The sequence below is a fragment of the Lactuca saligna genome, chromosome 1, assembly GCF_052625555.1.
Source record: "Lactuca saligna cultivar CGN05327 chromosome 1, ASM5262555v1, whole genome shotgun sequence".
NCBI classification, from domain to species: Eukaryota; Viridiplantae; Streptophyta; class Magnoliopsida; order Asterales; family Asteraceae; genus Lactuca; species Lactuca saligna.
Genome location: NC_136417.1, coordinates 16,547,978 through 16,569,791, shown reverse-complemented (window position 1 = coordinate 16,569,791; position 21,814 = coordinate 16,547,978). Strand labels below are relative to the sequence as shown.

General features: G+C 36.8%; 1 protein-coding gene and 1 non-coding gene across 2 annotated transcripts; both read left to right on the top strand.

Moving 5' to 3' along the window:
* The first annotated feature begins 7,503 nt into the window (after positions 1-7,503).
* LOC145028045 (small nucleolar RNA R71) lies at positions 7,504-7,610 on the top strand. Its single transcript, XR_013675802.1, has one exon. It is a non-coding gene; the product is annotated as a small nucleolar RNA R71 (small nucleolar RNA).
* Positions 7,611-15,383: 7,773 nt separating this feature from the next.
* LOC145021181 (polyadenylate-binding protein RBP47-like) lies at positions 15,384-18,465 on the top strand. The gene is made up of 6 exons (XM_078976733.1): positions 15,384-15,911; positions 16,436-16,922; positions 17,200-17,255; positions 17,436-17,566; positions 17,742-17,838; positions 18,030-18,465. The coding sequence occupies exons 1-6, from the start codon at positions 15,522-15,524 to the stop codon at positions 18,189-18,191; spliced, it is 1,323 nt and encodes a 440-aa protein (XP_078832859.1). The 5' UTR covers positions 15,384-15,521; the 3' UTR covers positions 18,192-18,465.
* The last annotated feature ends 3,349 nt before the right edge of the window (positions 18,466-21,814 follow it).

Here is a 21,814-nt window from a genome sequence, read left to right as displayed (position 1 = left end):
TGTATTTATATGAAGACAGGGACCCGTGGTAATTAATTGGATTTAATTTAAAAGGGAAAAGAGGTGAATGGGCTGAATATGTCATAATTACGATATTAGGGGTTGTTTAGTAATTCATGGGTCAGATTTGAAAAGGACTTTCGAGGTTAGGGTAGAAAGGGAAAATTATTGACTTGATTTGAGAGAAAAGCGGGACGGAGGGACTGCTGTTACCATTATGGAAAAATTTAAAGGATTCGGATATTTAAGGTCGTGTAACCCTAACCCTAGTGCAAACAATTGCAGCCGCCATCTACTTCTTCATTCTAGTGGCCGCCATCGCCGGAGCCCTCCAGCCGTCAGCTTCCTTCGTTATTCCGATTAGGCGAGACCAGCGAGTTCCAGCCAACTGTCACCTCTGCTTCGCCATGAAAAAGCCATAGCCGCTGTCGGTGACGTTGTGGGCAGCCGAAGGAGATCGTTGAAGACTTGTGATGGGATCGTAGGTCGTTGCCACTCCCGTTGAAGACTTCGCAGTCACCGGACATCGCGCCTACTCCTTTCTGATGTCACCCCCGACCGTTTTATCGCTACCACCACTCCCACAACTATTCCACTATCATCGTCAGTCGTTGTTGTTCCGCCGGTTACCACCCCGAAGATGCTGCTGTGTGTAGTTCGTGTGTGTTTTTGTATCTCAGCCGATGTTGTGCGTGTTTTAGTTGTCACCATAGGAGTGTGTGGGAGAAGGGCTGGATGGAAAACACTAGAAGACCACCATGGCAGCCAACCATAGTGGTTGTCATTGGAAAAGCCCTTATACCACCACTAGCTACCGTAAAAGGTGGCTATTGGTGTGTTTATGGGTGTACGTTCGTATGTAATTGCTGCTACCAGTTTCGATAGGGTTATATGTGTGTTTGTATGGCTAGAGAGTCCACCACCGCCACTGTGTACCACCACCGACCACCACAAGGGTGCTTGCGGTTGTGTGTTCATTTAGTATAGTGTGTGTGTGTGTGTTTTTCGTCAGTTCATTGTAAATTGTAAAATTGGAATAATGGAAGGAAAATCAAATCCCCACCTTAGGTTGGTGGTTGTCGCCTCCTACCGCCACCGGCGACCGTGTCGGGTGGTGGTGCACTTGCCTCGTTGAGTTTGATTCGCTTAGGGTGCCTGAAACCCTAATGGGCCTTGTAAGCCCTAATGGACCCTAATTGACCTAAATAAAACCCTAATGGGGTTAATGATATTCTAGTGGACTTGATAGGCCCAATAAAGCCCTAATTGACCTAAAAGCCCAACAAATTGATAAATGGGCTAATATTTGGTTTGGAAAACCCTAATGCCAATAAAACCCTAATTTGGGAAATTAACTGGGATATGCGGGAATTATTTAATAACTTGAAATATTAAATAATAATCTTTGGCAAAGATTAATCTAAGCAATATTGGACTTAATGGAGTAAGTCATTAGAGGATTAAGTCCTTAATGGGTTAAGTAGAAAACTTAACCCTAATCATCATTTTATGTGAAACCCTAATTTCTCTTGGGTTTATTGTTGGGCCTCTCTATTGGGCCTTGATGATTGGGTTATTAATGGGCCATCCAAAGTCAAGCAATTAGATTAGAATAATTTAATGGGCCTAGGGTGGGGCCCATGTAAGGGGTTTGGGCCCAATTTGGAAAATTAGGCCATAGAGGGGCCATAGTTTGGGCCTTAATGATTATATAATATTGGGCCATATGTTGGGCTTTGAGCCACAGGTGGACTTTTGGGCCTTTGGATTGGGCCTCAGGCTTGAATCAAGCCAAGTTACCAGTAGAGTAGCCTTTTACCCCCAAGCATGGAGTTATGGTTATGTATTGGAACCCAATTATTGATTGGGTGTTATTTTGGTGTTGACAGTTCGAGAATCTGTCATCCAGTAGTTGGGGTTGTGTCTACACGATTTCAGCAGTGTGGGATTGTGTCTACGGGACTTCAGCAGTGTGAGGTGAGTTACCTTCTAGTAGGAGTGGGTCTAAGGCACCAATGTCGGGCCACGAGTAGGTGATTATGTTTGATATGATTATCTGGTTGCCATTATTTGATATGCTTATTTTGTTGGGATGTGATGAGATATGTGTTAGTAGTTGTAGGGGTACAATAGTCCCCAGTTACCAGTTGAAAGATACCGAAGACGGTTACCGGTTGAAAGATACCAAAGGGGTGGGCTGAATCCATGCATGCCTAGCAGTATGTTTATGATATGTTATTGTGTGACCAGTATGGTTATGATATGCCATTAAGTGATCAGTATGTTTATGATATATTATTAAGTGACCAGATCAAAAGAGTTTGAAGTATCTAATGGACCAGAAAAACCTGAACATGAGGCAGCACAGGTGGCTTGACATGGTCAAGGATTATGACTACGTGATCCATTACCATCCGGGTAAACCAAATGTGGTTGTAGATGCTTTAAGTTGCAAATCGGTTAGATCTTCGGCAGAGGGTATGTGTATGAGGATATCCATTGATTATCCACTTTTAGATTTGATCAGAGGGGCACAGGTAGAAGGAGTCAAGATCGACAATTGGAAATAGTTGAGGATCAAGGGTGAGATCGACAAAATTTTCACCGATAGTCGGGGATTGTTGACCCGGTGTGGCCGGGTTTGGGTTCCAGTTTATGGAGGGTTCGGATATATTTTTTTGATGAAGGCACATAAGTGTCACTTTTCGATACACCCAGGAGCTAAAAAGATGTATCGGGATTTGAGAATAATTTACTGGTGGCCGTGTATGAAGAGAGAGATAACGTGGTATGTTGAGAGGTGGTTGACCTGTAGGATGGTCAAAGCCGAGTAACAGAGGCCGCATGGAAAACTGCAACCCTTGGATGTTCCCATGTGGAAGTAAGAACATATCACCATGGATTTCTTCACCAAGGTACTAAGGACTGTCAAGGGTTTTGATGCTATCAGGGTCATCTTGGATCGGTTACCAAGAATGCCCTCCTTTTGGCCATCTGGGAGAGCTCCTCGCCCGAGAAATTAGCTGACATGTATGTTTGTGAGATTGTTGCTCTTCATGGGGTTCATGATTCCATTATATGAGATCGAGATGTTCGGTTTAGTTCACGATTATGGCAGAATTTCCACGAGGAACTGGGTACGAGGCTGCATTTTAGCACTACTTATCATCCGCAGACTAACATCCAAAGTGAGCGGACCATCCAAACCATTGAGGATATGTTGCAAAATTCTGTCATAGATTTTGGTGGAAGTTGGGATTCGTACCTACCACTTGTGGGGTTGTCCTACAACAACATTTATCACTCCAACATTGGTGCATCACTTTTAAGCTTCTGTATGGCCGAAGATGTCGTACCCTAGTTTGTTGGGGGAGATCAGTCATAGAGTCAAGGGAAGGACTAAGGTCGTCCTCCAGCCCACAAAGCTCATCCAGCAGATCAGGCAGATATTGCAGACAACTCAGAGTCGGCAGAAGAGATATGTCGACCAACATCAATCAAAGTGTGATACACTTCATGAAGAGGGGGAAATTGGGTCCCTAGTATATTGGATTGTTCTGTGTGATCGCCAAGGTAGGCAGTGTGGCCTACCGGTTGGATTTGTCGTGTGAGCTCAGTCAGATCGACAACACTTTCCGTGTTTTGTAGTTGTGGAAGTACATGTTGGACAAAGAGGCAGTGGTCCCTTTGGATGATATTCAGGTCGATGAACGGCTAAATTATATTGAGAGGCTGGTAGCGGTGGTGGAGACAAAGATGAAGGTCATACGCAACAAGGATATACTTTTGGTAAAGGTCTACTTGCAACATCAGAAAGGTTTCGAGTGAACCTGCGAGCCGGAGGCGGAGATGCGGGAGCATTATCCAGAGTTATTTCAAGCATCGTACTTCGAGGACGAAGTATAGTTCAAGTGGGGGAGAATTATAACACTCGTTTCGAGAAGGTTTATTTCTAAACCTAAATAAGTTTAAGTTTAACTTTTGGTATGTACTCCGTGCATACTCAGAGTGTACGGATCGTGTACTCATGCATAAGAAAAGCAGGACTCGTACGTGTACATTGGGTGTACTTAGTAGGTATGCCGCGCATACACTGTTCAGACCAAAACCCTAGTTTTGAGGGTTTGCACCCTATATAATCCCCTTTATAGCCCCAAGTCCGTCATCTTCATTATCCTCCACCTAAAAATTGTCCCTCTAGCTAACCCTAAGTGTGAATAGTGCACGTTGAGCTCATTTGTGTGTTTTGGTGGTGGTCTTGAAGAAGAAGAAGAAGAATAAGAAGAATAAGAAGGTAAAAGGACATTGGAGCTTGGAAGAAGTTTGAATCTAGGATTCTCACCTTGCTAGCAACTTTCAGGATGTAAAAGGCTCTGAGCTTGATCATCTTTTCTAATAGATCTAGATATACCTTCATTTATGGCATTTTGGTCCCAACCTTTGTGATTCTTGAGCATGCCATGCTCTTAACCAAATAAGTCGTCCTTTCAGACCCAATGAGGGGTCTTGAGTCATAAAAATTAGATCTTGATGCTTAGTTCTTCACCATGCATACTCTAGAAGATCTTTAGGTGTTAAGAAGTTAAGATTATTGGTATTAACCACATAATGGGAATGCAAAGTCATAAAGTTGGAAACTCTGTGACTCTCAATGGTATTTTGGCATTGGATCTACAACTGGAACGTAAGAGCATGACACATTAAGCTCTTATTATGGAATAGAGGACTTCGGTGCATACGTCATGCATAATTTTGTGTATAACGTGTGTATGGGGTTAACCTCCTGATCCCGTTCACGACCCGTATATATCCAAAGTCCAAGCTAATTACACCCCGTGTACTCACCAGAGATGACAGAGTTAATTCGTTGACCTTGACCTTTAACCAAAGTTTTAACAAAGTTTAACCTAGGGGTATTTTAGGTATTTTAAGTTGTTAATTAATATTAGGTCCTTAGTATTGGTTAGGTGATGGTTTAGCCGATTTTTGGAGCAGATATTTATTCACCTTGCATTCTTACTAAGAGCTGAGTTTTCCTCATTGTACCCATGGGTCGAAGGCACCAATGTCGGACCACTATATTATTTATCCTAGTTAGGATAGTATTATGCTAGTTTTTAGCTGTTTACTAGATCTGTATGATTATCTGTATTTGTTGTCCCTGTTTTTATGTTTATTTGTGACATATGTCGACATATTGTGTTTGGGTTGAGGCGTTCTTGCTTTGTGATTTAGGCAAAGGCATCCGGGGATGATTGTATAGGCTATACGCCCTTCGAGGAGATCCAATCAGGTCGGCTGCCCGTAGAGCGGTCCGGATAGGCTGTAGGCCCTGCGAGGTAGTCTAGTCATGCCGAAGACTTGTAGAACAGTCCAGATAGGTTGTAGGCCATACGAGACGGTACAGTCAAGCTGGCTGCTATTATTTGCATCCTTGTTTGCTATGTGGTGTGCTGGTACTTTGGGGGAACTCACTAAGTTTTGGCTTACAGTTTTTAGTTTATTGTTTTAGGTACTTTTGAGGATCATGTGAAAGAAAAGGCGTGATCGTGTACATCTTCCTGTTTTATGTCGTTGGGTCGTAGGATTCAATGATAGAATGCTAGGAGAGATGTCTTTACGTGTCTATTGTATGAGATTATAGATTTTCATGCTAGTATATGATCAATTATTTGATAGGATGGCATGTGTAGGTTATGTTCTAACTTAAATTGTTTGATGCTCGAATGTTGTCTGCTTTGTTAGTACCAACTAACTAGTGGATGAATGTGATGGGTTACATATTATTGCAACTGGATAATTTTAGAAGGATAGGTTTAACTCTAGATTGTAGTTCTTGTTTAATTCCAACCATTGTAGTGTGGGACCTCTCATTTGAATAATTATCTAGTACCGATAGTATGTAATAGTATTCATGTGGTAGTTAGATGGTATTAGTGGGAGTTCATTCTGCCGCTGATGGAAGAGAGTGGTGAGGAAGGGAACCCAAGGAAGTCCCCAGGATATGTATTGGTACGTAGGATGCCTTGTAGTATGAGAAGAGTATTAGGTGGAGAGGAGTGACTGGGAAGAGTCAGGGTAGTCCTTGAGTATAAATAGATGTAGAAGGTAGTATTATGCCCGTACTATTGGAAGCACATGATTTATACCCGAGACCAAGAAGACCACGATGAACCTAGGAACCTAGGATATGTATTGGTACGTAGGATGCCAGACTCCTACGTTGCGTCGGGTGGAAGTGTAACCTCCCCATTCTCCATCATCTTGAACCTTACTCGTTTGTAAGCAACCCTTCTATTTAATGCATTTCTTGAACTTTCTTGCATTGTTGGGTTGACATCTTCTTTATTTTTCCGCTTGGGTTCTTTCCTCATTCTCGTGTCTTTAGCTTTTATCTTGTCTCTTTCTAGGTTTTTCTTGTCAAAATGAGACTCATCACTCTCTACTTATTTTTCTTCAATCGCCTCTGTTACTGGATTTGATGGTATTGTAAAAGCAAACACCTCAAACATCATTGGCGTTGACACTGTAGGTTTTGAATAATTCACTTCTTTTTCCAATTGCTCTTTTGGTAAAGGCTCCTCCCATTCCTCCTACTCTTCTTCCTTTATGTGTTCAAATTCATCATGCTTAAGGAACTTCGCATTTTCTTGTTTCACCAAATTTGCATTGGCACGAGATGGGAAAGGGATAGGTGGCCGATACGGCTCAACAACTGAGAAATCATAATTTTCTTTTATCACCCACGATGTGGCACTATTTCCTCCACATCATGGCGATTGGGAAGCTTCACGATACTCTTCTTCTTCTTTCCTTTTTACTTCGAGTGACTGATTAGACTCCTCTCCAAGTTCCTTCATATGCTCCAATTCATCTTCTTCTTGTGTATCAATGACCATGACTTGATCCAAAGGGATTGACTTGATTTTTCTTGAAGGTAGATCTGATAGATTTTCTTGTAAATTTGTTGTTAATTGCCCAACTTGTGTGTGGATGCTCAAAATAGATGCTTATTGAACTCTAAGTGTTGCATCATGTCTTTTTTCGCTAGCTTCCATGATTCTGAATAACATCGACTCGAGAGCATCTATCTTCTCGGATTGGACTCATTCTAGTTCGTAGAGATTATGCTCTAGTTGTTGATATTTCGTCGTGTCTTGAGCTCTCTTGTACTCCAACTCACAATCCTTAGTAGAATGGTGTCCTCCACAAGCTTCGCATCTATCTTGAATTGGTCCACCCAATTTTGTGATCTTTTCTTCCATTGCATCGAGCTTTGCAATTACTGCACTGACAGTATCTTGACCTCCATCTTTACTTGACTTTCCTCTAGTCAAATCCTCCTTTGAGCTGTGATACTCTCTTGAATAATTAGCGAATTCTTTAATCAAAGCTTTATTTATTGTCAGATTCTTCTTTGTCATGGGCCCTTGCGAGTCTAGAAGTTGACGAGTGCACACATTGACTCCATCATAAAATATCAAGATTTTTTGTTTCACATTCAACTCATGTTGAGGGCAATGTTGTAAAAATCTCTTGTAAAGTTCCCGAGCTTCGTATAACGACTCCTCTTCTAATTGTTGAAAATTCTGGATATTTCTCTTAAGCATTGCCACTTTTGAAGGAGGGGTAAACTGGTTGATGAACTCGGTCATAAAATCAGCCCATGTCGTGATTGCTCCAAAGGGAAGTGATTTTAACCATTCTTTTGCTTCATCCTTCAATGTGACTGGTAAAATTCGAAGTATCACCACATCTTTACTCACGTTAGGCGCATTAAAATAATGAGAAATCTCCACCACCTCTTCTATATGCTCGTAGGTGTCCTCGTGCTCCTTCCTATAAAAACGTAGATCTTTTAGCATGCCAAGAATGTGCCCCAGAAGTTCAAACTTTCTCATGGTTGGGATTTTTGGTGGATCAAGACCCCATCGATTTTCGTTCCACATATGTCACTTGTACTCTTCCATTGTCATGGTCCTTATGTCCCTGGTTTTTTTCCTGCTAAAACAAAACTAAAAAAACGCATAAAACGAACAAAAAATAACTAAACTAAAAATTAACAGTAATGTAACCACGTCGTGGTGACAAATCAAACAGAAAAAAAAATAAATGCAGAAAATAATCTTTTGCGGTTTTTACCTCACAAAAAGGATCGATTAACCTAAAGCAAGTAAATTAGTAAATAAAATAGTCATTCCCCGGTAACGACGTCAAAAACTTGATGTGCTAAAAATTATCCACTAGTTTTAAATCTATAACATAACTAACTTAACTAGCTAAAATACACCTCGACAGTGTACCTAGTCGTATTGTAGTGTAGTAAAGTAAGTTATGGTCGAACACAGGGAACAAATTTGATTAACTAAAATAATTACTTTAAATTAATCTAAAATCAAACAATAATTAAAAATGTTTTTATCTAATTTTGCAAGTTCGAACAAATTTAAACACTCAACAAAACGGTTGTAATCAATATATTAAAAACACTTTCATCAACTTTTTCCTATAGTTAGCTCTTATTTATGGATTAATAAATTTGGTTACCAATTTATATATAATTTGAAATTTGGACAAACCTACTAATATTTTCACCAATACACGCAAACTCAAAATTAGTTATTAGTTATTAATTATAATTGGGATATGTAAGATTTGTTAAACACAATTATGGTCACAATTATGTTCTCTAACACAGTTAAATTGTTACTTTTATCACTTAACTAAGATGTGATCAATCCTAGCTCTAGCAATTTAATGGTCACTAAATCACTAGGTAAACAAGTTCATGTAATTTAATGGTCACTAAGCTACACTTAACTTCAATTAAAGCAACAAAGAGAAACACTTTAACATGCTAGGTAAGTTAATTAAACACAAGCTCCAAACCAACTTTTATAAATCCATGAACTAATAAACTAAACCATAGTTATTAGGGTTTCATCTAACTTAACGAAAGTTTACTAAATTAGCTACTCATGGCACTAATCAAACACAAAAACTCAATAGGAATAAAGTTAAACATGACCAAACTGAATGAATTGATGATGTTTTCATCTAGATCTCTTCAACTCTTAAGCTCTAATAAATTCCTCCTCTTTTAAGGGTTTTCCAGAGTTTTTTTTTTCATAGTACTTCTCCAGAAAGTCACCTCTAAGTCCCCCGATTCGTCATAATGTTCAGATATATATACTTGCCTAAAATTTGGCCACCACCATGTGGTCTTCGTGTTTATCCCGTATTCTCCAAGTTAGCGCTAGGAATAGCAAAGATTCCATTCACCACGTCATGGTGGGATCACCATGTCATGGTGGTTGGAAATCCGACATTTCTCAAAATAAGAAAGTCGTCTGAAATTATGTCTAGTTTTCAGATCACTTTGAATCTCTTTAATTGGAGTTACGAGTCATGAGATATGGTCAAAATATTGACAATGGGTCAAACTGTCCAACAACATCCTTCTTCTGGCTTCTTCTTGCCTAAGCTCTCCATTCCTGCTTCCAGGTTCCATCTTGCTTCCGAGAATGTCTTTGACACTACATAACAAATATTAAACATAATAAGTAGTTTTTGTTCTATAATAATCATACATATAACTAATAATATTAATATATGATGTAAAATATATATTTAGATATGCACATTTCAAATAAAATAACCTTCTAATTTAAGTCTAAACAAGATCTTAGATAGAAATCAAAAGGTTGCAATAAGATTTATGTGAATGTTCCCAACAACATCCAATACTCCTCACAAGTTTGGGATCATAACAATGTGTGAATAAGCTTTATACTAAATTCATTCGTTAGAAATCAGTTTAGTTCTTGTTACATAGTCTAATTTACAAAACAATTATGGATTTTGCAATTAGATAACTTGAATGACCTAACCCTAACTCAAATGGCCAATAAGAATCATAATTAGAATCAAACATGCAATTGAAACAAAATTAAATTCACTAGATAGAAATTGGAAGTAAACATCAAGGCACATGATTGAAATCACAACTAAGAGGTCAAGACATAAAGTTAAAGAAACCAAGGTTCTAACAACACATGACTAGAACAAGATCACAAACCTAGAAAATGAAATTAAAGTTCTTACAAAATGAAATCAAATGTTTGCAAGTGTTAATCAACTCAAAAAGTTTCTAGAAAATTACCCCAGGTGCTCCCAAATTCGACAGACGGAAAAATGAAACCTGTTGCTCCCTTTTAAGAAAGATAAGAACCTACTTTTAAACCCACATCCATGTTTACACGGCCTGTGTAAATGTGCACTGATGCTTACATGGCCCGTGTAAATGCAATAACTAGACTGCTCAATTTGGTTGGGTCTTCAAAGTGTGTTGCTGAAGTATGCTCGATTACACGACCCATGTAAACTCATAGCTATAGGTTACCCAGCCATGGAAGTTCCTGAATTGCTGCAATCCTCAAATATTCCTTCCTGATACTCCAAAAGTCATGAAATCTTGTTCGCACCTTTTATTTACTTCGCTAAGCTAGATCCCACCTCCAAGAGTCCTAGAAATTTTTAAAAAACAGTGCGAATGAAATAATATCATGGAAAATCCCGAAAAATATGTAAAATGCATGAGCTTAAGCCTAAACAGGGAGGATCAGATTTGAGCTTTAGAGATGTTGGAGTTGTTGGAATGAAGCTGAATATGTTAAGAGGTTTAGACTGATCCCCATGACTTAGCCTTAGAGTACCATGGCGTGGCGACTGGTAAAGGACTCGACTATTTTGTCTTTATGCTACCATGACGTGGACAATGGAAGGCCACAACGTGGCGATTTGTTGTGATGATTTTGGGTTGTTGACCTTGAGGGTTACCTTTGACCGTTGACTTGTTGACCTAGGTTTACTTTAGGTCAATATTGCTGGATCTAGTGTGTAGACTAAGGTTAGACCTTGTATGTTTTGATAGGAGTATTGTAACATCTGTTATGGGGCATTGAGTTATGGTTTAGCTGATCTCATGAGTCACGTAAGTCTTCTCACTATACTATGTAGGATACTAGTTGCCTTTGTGACTCTTGCATTTTGTGTTGGGCTGGGCCCATTGTATGTATGACGGACTGGGCCCAATTAAATGATAGGTTGGGCCCATTAGTATACATGAAGGGATAGGCCCATTTACATGATGGGCTTGGCCCATGTATATGTTGGGTTGGGCCTATTTTTATGTTAGGTTGGGCCTATATATATGTCGAGCTGAGCCTATTGTATGGTAAGTGGTATTTTGGGGAACTCACTAAGCTTTGTGCTTACAGTTTGTGGTTTAAACATTTTTAGGTACTTTCAGTTCCAAAGGGTAAGGCCCGGTGTGATCGCACTGCACCCCTAAGAGTCTATTGTGCATTGGCTATTTGTGATTTTTACTCTATATTTTGAGAATACTATTACTTTGAATACCTTTTAAAACAAATGAATGAATGGTTTAATTGGTTAAAAAATATTTTTACTTTGAAATTTTAGGACGTTACATGTTTGTCAAAGTCTTTCATCACATGCTTTCTTACAAGACCTTACTAGTACATTTATTAAAGGTGTGACATTTACTTCATGCATGTAAGTATAAAAGAGATCACTGACTTGAAAAAACTAGTTTTTTTTCTCCATCTATTTTTCTTCTTTAGAATCGTGACTTTCTCTAGCTCACTTCCTCTCTTCCTCGTGCAATGGTTGTGTAGATTTGGGTTATCTAAGTTGCTTGTAATTTAAGGCTTATTTGGTATAAGTTCTTTAAGGCTTAAAAAGTATATGATACAAGTGAAGACTAACATCTTTTGGTAGCTTACCCTTGCGTGTTCTCTCTCTCTCTCTATATATATATATATATATATATATATATATATATATAGCTTTTACTTTGGAGTCTTTACCATATTTATCAACTTTCAACCTCCCAAGCAGATTCAATGTAACACCTCGACTCCCAGGTACAAGTTTTAAAGCACTTTGTACATGTTTATGGACTTACCTGACGAGTTGGTTGCCCCCAACTCGTCATGCAAAAGCGGGTTAGCCTGCGTGGATTATTGGACCTACTCGACGAGTCGGAGGACCTGGACTAGACGAATAGGAGATGGAAGATGAAACCCTAATTTTTAGGGTTTGTACCCTATTTAAAGGACCTTAAGCCCTCACCTTCAGTCCCTTACCACCTCTTGATGGACAGAAGAAACCCTAATCGTAATTTTACTCCATTTTGTGTGTTAAAGAGCTTAGAAAGTGGTGTTTAAGAAGACTTGAAGTTTAAGGAACTTAGAGCAAAGGAGGGCTTGCGAATCTAACTCTATCTTATCTTGGCATCATTTGGAAGGTACCAAGTCGTTACCTTGACTTCTCCCTAGCTAGATCTCTCCATACTTAAGTTTAGGGCCATTTTTAGCATATGTGGGAGCCATTTTGAGTATTGGTCATGATCTGAAGTTGCAATTTCAGATCTGGACACCTCCTAGTCTCAAACTCATAAAGTTATCAACTTTATCTCATATGAACCTTTCACCATGACCTAAAACTCATTCTAGACTTGGTTTTTAGTGTTCTAAGCCTTTAAGACCTTTCATGCACGTAAAGTGTGCAACTTTATGTGAAATATGTGCCTTAGGAAACTGGATCTACGAGTTGGAGCTTTAGCGTAGCTTAAAAAACGTCTAAGTGGAAAATGGACCGAAGAGACTCGACGAGTTGCATGGTCAACCTGGCGAGTCCGATGAACTCGATGAGTCAGCAAGACGAATCGACGAGTCAATTAGGGTTATCTCGCCTTTTGGACGCGTATGGACTCGACGAGTTGTCTGGAAACTCGGCGAGTCAACTAGGGTTTTCACGATTTCTCGAGTTCTGGAAGGACTCAACGAGTCAGTGAATTGCACTCGTTGAGTTGGGTCAACATGGACTGTTGACCTTGACCGTTGACTTTAACTTTGACCAAGGTTTGACCAGTTTGATTTCTGGGGGTATTTTAGTAAATTGGGAATTTATGGAAGTGGTTCTATGGTGAATATAAGTGGTGGAGTTCGCGACTGTGATTCAAGAATTTGATCTTATCACTACAGTTCGATAGTTGTGAGGTGAGTTTTCCTCATTATACTCAATGATCGAAGGCACCAAGGCCGACCCTTTTGGATTGTTATCCTGATATGTTATGCTAGTATGATCCGTTTGATCAGTATCCTGGTAGATAGGATGATGTTATATTGTTATGATCTGTTAGATCGGTATCCTGATAGATAGGATGTTATTATGCTGTTATGATCTGTTAGATCGATTGTATGTCTATAGGCTGTTATGTAGTTATATGATATATGTGCCCATGTTTGATTGGTGGTTGAGGCTTATCTGCTTTGTGCGAAAGCCAATAGACCTGGGCATTCCAACCCGATGGTTATGGGTCGTGAGTTTTCCATCCCGAGGATGATTGGACTCGTAATATGTGGGCATTCCAACCCGATGGTTGTGGCCTTGGGTATTCCATCCCGATGATGATTGGACCCATAGTATGTTGGCATTCCAACCCGATGGTTGAGGGCCTAGGGTATTTCAACCCGATGGTTGATTGGACCCATAGTATGCTGTTTGTGGTTATATGGGTATTGTTGTGTGTATGAGTATTTTGGGGGAACTCACTAAGCTTCGGGCTTACAGTTTCAGTTTTGGTTCCAGGTACCTCGGATGATCGCGAGAAGACAAATGTGTGATCATACAACTCCTCACATTTTATGACTTTGTTTTGGGATACCCTGATGTAGAACTATTTTGAAAACCAATTTGTAATAAGTGTTGGTTTCTAAATGTTTTAAAAAGTTTTAAATTTGCTTGATTTTTATGGATATTACATTCAAAGTCTTCAAAATGTATAGTTCTTTTTCCTTCTATGGTTGTTTTAATATTTCCATGTCTTGCAAAATGATATTTGGTGGATATAAATTGATTTTAATGTTATTCAAATTTTAATGTTTTGCCTAAATTCATTGTTTTTTATAGACTATTTTTGAATAAAATCAACAATAATTGTGTTATAAAAAGTTTTACACAAATCCTTACTTTCTTATCATCGGGAGTTATTATACGTTGAAAGTTATATGGTCTGACGATGACTATGTCCAGGTGATTGTTGGGCATGGTGTTTTAGAGAGTTACGAAAACAAGTGACGACAAGATATAAAGACGCATCTAACAACTAAAAAGTTTTTAATGTGCATGTGTAGATGGGGTTGCAAAATCAATATAAAATTTGGCCGATAACCGAACAAATATATTTAATATTACTAAATCAGGAAAATGCACGATGATTGTTGTTACAGATAAATCATAAAGTCACTAGTATCACATAGGTAATAAAATCCAATGTTATTTGGCGTAATTTATGATTATTTTAGATTAACAACTTTTGTAAGTAAACTTTTGATAAATTAAGAATGGCAAAAATATAAAGTAACCAATATATTTCTTACTTATCAAATATAAAAAAGAAAAAGTTCAAGATTGATAAGATTTACGTTAATAAAGTTTACCTTTTGGATAAGATTTTTATTGTTTATTAGTTATTATTGTTTTAAATAATTCCATTTAACTATTTACCCCATTTGATGACATATATTTTTGGTAAAGAAACAGAGTACTTGGTGTATGCCTGAATGGTGTTCGTACTGGTGGTGCTGAAACCTATGCATTTCCTGATTTGAAAGCCACATCAAGTCATCAACTGTGTTTCTCAGATTCACTTAAACATTATTTTAGATTTTAGGGAAGACTATCAACTATAAAGATCAAACTCAATCCATCTTTGGTCCCAGATTTTTTTTTTTTCGGTTTTTTAACCTTTTTAATGAAAATTTACATTTAAATTATTGGATATATTTTATTTGGGCCATCTCAGTTTATTTTAAGAATAAAACGTTAAGGTGTGCAGGTAGATCATATTGATCAGATAATGGAAAGAAAATTTACTAATAATGGAAGACCAAATCTTTCTAATAATATATTGTGACAATTTTATCCATACCATTCAAAATTTATGGAATATTTTATATTGATGAAATTATGACAGTGTTTAAACTACTCAAAACTATATGATACATCAATATTACTATTTTATGTTGATGAATTAAATAATTAAAAGGAGTAGATTATAGAATACATGATTATATACCAAAATAAATCTAACACAATATGATATGAAATGATGTTTTATTTTTCCTTTTACTACCAAAAGAAGGAAATAATCAGTGGCGGCCGACCATAACTAAAAGAGCACACTTCCAAGGCTTAGCTCAGATAATGTAAAATCAACGGCCCATATTGCAAAACCGCTATTTAATCCAACGGCTGATAAATCATACGCGTCATGAAGTAGGGCTTCCCATGAATCCTTCCATAACCTCTCTCTCTTATCTCTTTTTCTCTCGAAACTCTCAGATTCGCCGTTTTCATTACACAAACCTATACGTATAACAAATATCATTTAAGACTTTCTGAATTTATTTTCAAAGAGACTGTGCTTGAAGATGCAATCAGCTACTAACGGTGGTGGCTCTGATCCGCAGCAACAAACCCAGAACAGTACTCAGCCTGCGGTGGTGGCGACGACAACGACGACAGCGGCGGCTCCACCGGTTGTAGGGGTTGGGCCACAACAGCAACAGTGGGTGGCGATGCAGTACCCAGCGGCGGCGATGGTAATGCAGCACCAAATGATGGCGCCGTCTCCGGGGCATTACTCGATGGCCCCACACTACGTCCCCTACCATCCCCACCACCTCCACCATCCGGTGTCACAACAGCCGCAGCAGGGATCAGGTGGCGGCGGCGGAGAGAACAGAACGATCTGGGTCGGTGACCTTCATAATTGGATGGATGAGGATTACCTGCGTAACTGTTTTGCTTCCACCGGCGAGGTATTTAATTAATTAATTCAATCTTTTATTTACATTTCTCTTCGATTTCTTCGCACATGGTTTTATCATGTGCTTAAATGTGATCTATTGTTAATTAAAGATGTCTGATTTTGTTATTTGTGGAACTTAAACAATCTATTTATTGTCCAAATCTTGTTAAATATAATTCAAATATCCAATCTTTAGTTACAATCAAATGTTAATGTTAATTAATCAACCTTTCAATTTACGTTGTAATAATCATCATTTGATTCATATACATTAATGACCACCATCTTCACCGCCGGTGACTGTGGATACTGCCGCCTTCGGTGCCGGTGTCGGTGGACATGACAATCTATGATATCATACACCTGTCTCACTGTCTGTGGACAAGTTAATATATACATAAATGTCACCATTAATGATAATAAGCAAATGCATCAATGATGTTTTAAACCAAATCTTAAAGCATTAATGAGGTAAATCCATTTAACTGATGCATTACTACTTGATATATACTTTTAAAATGTTTTGTTCTGCAGGTTGCTTCAATCAAAGTGATTAGAAATAAGCAGACAGGTTTCTCAGAGGGATATGGATTTGTGGAGTTTTTTTCACATAGTGCAGCGGAAAAGGTTTTGCAGAGTTATACATGCCTTGCTATGCCGAATACAGAACAACTACAACTATTCCGATTGAACTGGGCGACATTTAGCATGGGAGATAAGCGTTCAAACAATGGTTCTGATCTTTCGATATTTGTAGGAGATTTAGCTGCGGATGTAACCGATACTTTATTGCATGAAACTTTTGCTAATAAATATCCATCGGTTAAAGCTGCGAAAGTGGTCATAGATGCAAACACTGGTAGATCCAAAGGGTATGGTTTTGTAAGGTTCGGAGATGATAGTGAGAGGACTCAAGCCATGACTGAAATGAATGGGACATACTGTTCAAGTAGGCCCATGCGTATTGGTGCTGCTACCCCACGAAAATCCTCTGGTTATCAACAACAATATGGCTCACAAGGTACATTTTTATTCAATTTAGCCTTTTTTTTGGGTATCAAGTGTTAGGTGGATAGACTACAGTATTGAATTAATGATGTTTAAAAATATCTAAAGAAGTGACGCATATACTTGGTGAAATACACGAAAAAATAATTAATGATGTCGAATCATGTACACTCACGACTTAACGCGAAAACCTGGTTTTCTAGACGTTATGCATTCGTTGTACCAAGGTTGTTTATCCTTAATTTGTTGAATTTTTCGATGTGTTCAGAATTTATCTGCTTTTTTGGTAGGTGGTTATATGTCAAATGGTGGCTCTCAATCTGATGGAGATTCTAATAATACAACGGTCAGTACGTATGGCTTTATTTTTTTTTTTTTTTTTTGTCTTGGGCCCGTTTGTTATGTTAATGACTGGCCTCAATGTGGTGGAACATGTACAAGAGTGGTGCAAAAAGACATGAATGCCCTTGAAATGAAGGTCTTTTAATTACTTTCGGCTAGCTAATTACTCTTGGATTGGTTGTAGATTTTTGTTGGAGGGCTTGACCCTACTGTAAGCGATGAGGATCTTAGGCAGCCTTTCTCCCAATATGGTGACATAGTTTCAGTTAAAATACCCATTGGAAAAGGATGCGGGTTTGTACAATTCGCCAACAGGTACGTATGTCTTTCTGCTTTAAAATATCTTCAAATCGTTAGCAAGATTCTACAATAAAGTAACCAACTTGTGAATGAAAGATCACTGGTTTGATTAATTAACCATGATTTATGATTATTAAAAGAGTTGTATATATAGATTTGTTTCGGCTGCCCTTTTGACATGTATGTGCAGAAATAATGCGGAGGAGGCACTGCAGAAACTAAATGGCACAACAATTGGGAAGCAAACTGTGCGACTTTCTTGGGGACGTAACCCTGCAAATAAGCAGGTATTAGTTTCTTTTATATAACGATTATGATTCAAGTTTATGTTTCCTGGTGCTTTGTTTAATAATTCATATATATATATATATATATATATATATATATATATATATATATATATATATATATATATATATATATATATATATATATATATATTTATTCACACGTATGTCTGATTTATGATCGTTTGTAGATGAGAAATGAGTTTGGGAACCAGTGGGCGGGAGCATATTATGGGGGGCATATGTATGATGGATACGAGTATGCCATGACACCACCTCATGACCCGGGTATGTATGCTGCAGCATATGGGGCTTATCCGATGTATGGCATTCATCAACAACAAGTAAGCTAATCGAGGATTCTGGATAGCTTCAATTAAAAATGGACACAAAATTGTGTTTCCATTTACATCTTTGTAGTGTCTCTCTTGGGAGTGTAGAATGCGCCCAATTCTCTCCTCCCTCTGAATGTGGAGTGGTGGTTGAATTTTGACTACATGAGGTAGTATTTTGTAGGGTTTTCGATGAACATGTGGTTCTTTTCGCATGTATGGGATTTTAACTGTAAGACTCGCGGTAATCTTAATAAACTAAATCACAAAAGCTTATATGGTAGCTTGTTATTTATTCTTCCATCTCATCCAACATTGAAGTTTGACTTTCGAAATGGTCAACTCCTCAAGATGGCATTTCTTGAAGTTTGACTTTGAATCCATTCATATATCTAATGATTTATATATGCCTTGAGTATATGAATTGAGTATATGAATTGTTGTATGTTGGTTTTAAAATAAGTTGTTTTATGCGTGGATATCGCATAATCCTTAAGGTTGTGTTTGTTATATAGAAAAACCCAATATTAGAAAATTTTTTGGACCATTTTTTGATGATGACTATGATAAATGAATTCATGCCTTTTACACATATAAAATAAAAGATTACTATCAAATCTTTGGCCTACTTTTTTTTTATCATAACTTTTTTTAATAATATTTTTGTCTTGTTGACATCAAACATAGAAAGCTTATTTTCATAAATTTTTTAAGAATCTCAATAATCTTACGATATTGGTGCCCCTTGTGATAATCGAGAGCATTTTTCACTAAGTTGGCTATTTAGTTGAGGTTGGACGAACTAGGTCTAACAAAGGAATGAAGAAGAACGATTAGGGGAGTCAAATATATCATGCAAAAAAAAAGTGAGAAGAGAAGACTAAGAAACCAATTAAACATTTGAGATGAATAAGTGATAGACAAAAGAAAGATACTTAACATCACACAAACAAACTTATCAATTTAGGACTCACTCAATTACTTGAAAATCTTTTCAATAACTCAAAAACCATATAAAAGGATGATTCATGTAATCAACATCAAGTTTCCAAGACCCATCAAAGCTAGGATACCTAATGGCTAATGGCTTTAACTAGTTTGACAGAAAATATCGATTTTACCCTTTCGGTAGATTTTTTGTTCATTTATATCGCAAACTTATCAATTTTTGTTGGTTTTGTCTTTTTTACCTGTAATAGTAGGTTACCATGAGTTATTTTTTGCAAAAAAACCCATAATTTACAAATATTTTGCAAAAAAATTCTTAAGATTATACATATAAAATATAAATATATATATTCAAATTTTGATAAAACTAAATAGTTTTTTAAACTTTAAATGTCAAAAGTTTATGTTAATCTAATATAAGTTTTACTATACTTATATTATGAAACCAAAATTGAAACATATTTTTAGATTTACATACGGTAAGTTTTATCTTCGTTTGATATAAACTTTTTATAATTAAATTTTAAAAAAGTTACCTAGTTTTATCAAAATTTGAATATATTCCTTAATTAATACTTCGACTTTTCAAAGCAAAATTAAAAACGTTTGTTATTTAATAATTAATTATGCTAAAGTAGTTAAACATTTAAATAATATGACATTAGTACATTCAATTATTTTTTTAAAAGGAAAATAAAAATATTTTATATGTTTAAAAGGTTTGTATTTCAAAAATAATAGTGTATCATATATTTTTTTTATGTATTTTGGTTACATTTTGGAAGAAAGAGAAGTCCAATCTTGTTGATTTTTTGAAGCTCCAACTTGTGGATTCATAACCTACATTGTTTTTCTCAACTCAAGAATGTATAAAGTTAGAAACTTGATGATTCATTTGTTAAATCTAGCTAGTTTTGGGTTTTATGAACTTTTTGTCCCAAAACCTTGGTCCTTGTGACTATGGACTACTCTAGACCATTTGATATGTCCTTTCAAACGATTTTAAGTGCTTGGTGTCAGATTTTTATATAAGATGCTTCAATAAGACTTTATCTAGGCTTCTTAAACTCATACACCTCTCCTAAAATAGCTCACATGTATGTCTAAACAATTTTAGAACTTACATCAATAAGTCTCAAATATTTAGACCTTTTCCATTTCTCATAATTCGAACTATGAAGAGGGATGTTGTAATAATAATTGAATTTGAGAATGCAAATATCACGATTGCTAACTCTTTAAAATCTACTTAGTGAAAGCGTTTCCTCACAATCATTTTCATGAATTGGAGAGAAACCTTATAACACTTAGATTTTTTATGGTGTATGTGTTCCTATCCATGTGAATTTGTTAAAACCATAATCACAAGACAATGTTAGTGACAAATCCAAACTCATATGGACTGAACTTGTTTAATCTTAATTCCTTGCCACCTGGTAGCACATGGGCCTACCATTGCTTCCAAGTTATTATGCAAACAACTTAGAACTCATAGAACTTATATGCATAGTCAACTTTAACTGAAATGAGCATAGAAACAAGAATATGTCAACACGATGGGTTACAAATCTCAAGTCGTGTGCTAGTGATTAAAAATTGGTTTACTCTTGATTAGTTCTTGAAGCTCTTCAAGATCTTTAAGACTCCCATTGACCTCTTGACATATAAGATTCTATTTGTCAAGAAACACTACTTGACAAACAAATATTTAAAAGTTAGTGTGGTTTCTTATCAAGACAAAACACTTCACACAATTGGTCTTAGCTGGTCTTTGTCTTATCTAAGATATCACAACTTACCAATTTCAAATGTGCAGGAGTAGGAAAACATCTTTTTATTCCACATTTGACGAGTGTGTTATAAACCTTCTTAAGATTATGTCACTCAAGTTACAATCTTGGAGTATGACTCTAAGACTTGTTTTTGGAACGAAGTATGACTCACCTTTTGATTTAACCATTTCAACAATTCATGATTCCTCTTCTTAGCCATACAAGCGCACTAAGGTGTCCTTTGAGGATCAATTGTGATATGGTTTTCATAATCATTAAGATGATCATAAAACACGATACTAAAGTACTCTCCCTTCTTTTTAGATTGGAGAAACGTTCATCTTTCTGCCTAATTGATTCTTTTTATTCATTTTGCCATACATTGAAACTTTTCCAATTGTTCAGAATTACACTTAATCTTGTAAATATAACCATATTTACTAAACTTTAGTAAATCATGATGAATAATCGTATCGTTCTTTGTGGTGGACCTAATCAGTGCACAACCAAGTGTACCCAATCCCCTAGTCCTTGACTTGACTCACATATACATATGTGAACAAGGAATTAGTCTTAATTTCCCAAAGATGAAAGTTCTCATTCATCACACAATATAAGTTACATGATTCCAAGTTTCTGGACAATTGAAACTTGGGTGATGAGAATCTTTCCTTATTTGGTAAATTGTGACACTACCACAAATGAAAGAATCAAATTCATATTGCTAAAAATAGAAACATACAAACATCAATTTTCACAAATGTCATTGCAAGGAAATATAAATAAGATATAATCAAAATTTCTCTTTTTTCATAAAATGCGGAACATTTTTCCTTACAATGCAAGTACATATGAAACCTATGTTTCTAAATATTCCTAAACAATTTATCATAACTCCTAGCATCAACTCAAAAATCTGATCAT

Coding starts and splice junctions, on each gene's coding strand:
- LOC145021181 (XM_078976733.1), top strand. CDS start 15,522: ATGCAATCAGCTACTAACGGTGGTGGCTCTGATCCGCAGCAACAAACC. Junction 16,923..17,199: donor ACAACAATATGGCTCACAAG/GTACATTTTTAT, acceptor CTTTTTTGGTAG/GTGGTTATATGTCAAATGGT. Junction 17,256..17,435: donor GAGATTCTAATAATACAACG/GTCAGTACGTAT, acceptor GATTGGTTGTAG/ATTTTTGTTGGAGGGCTTGA.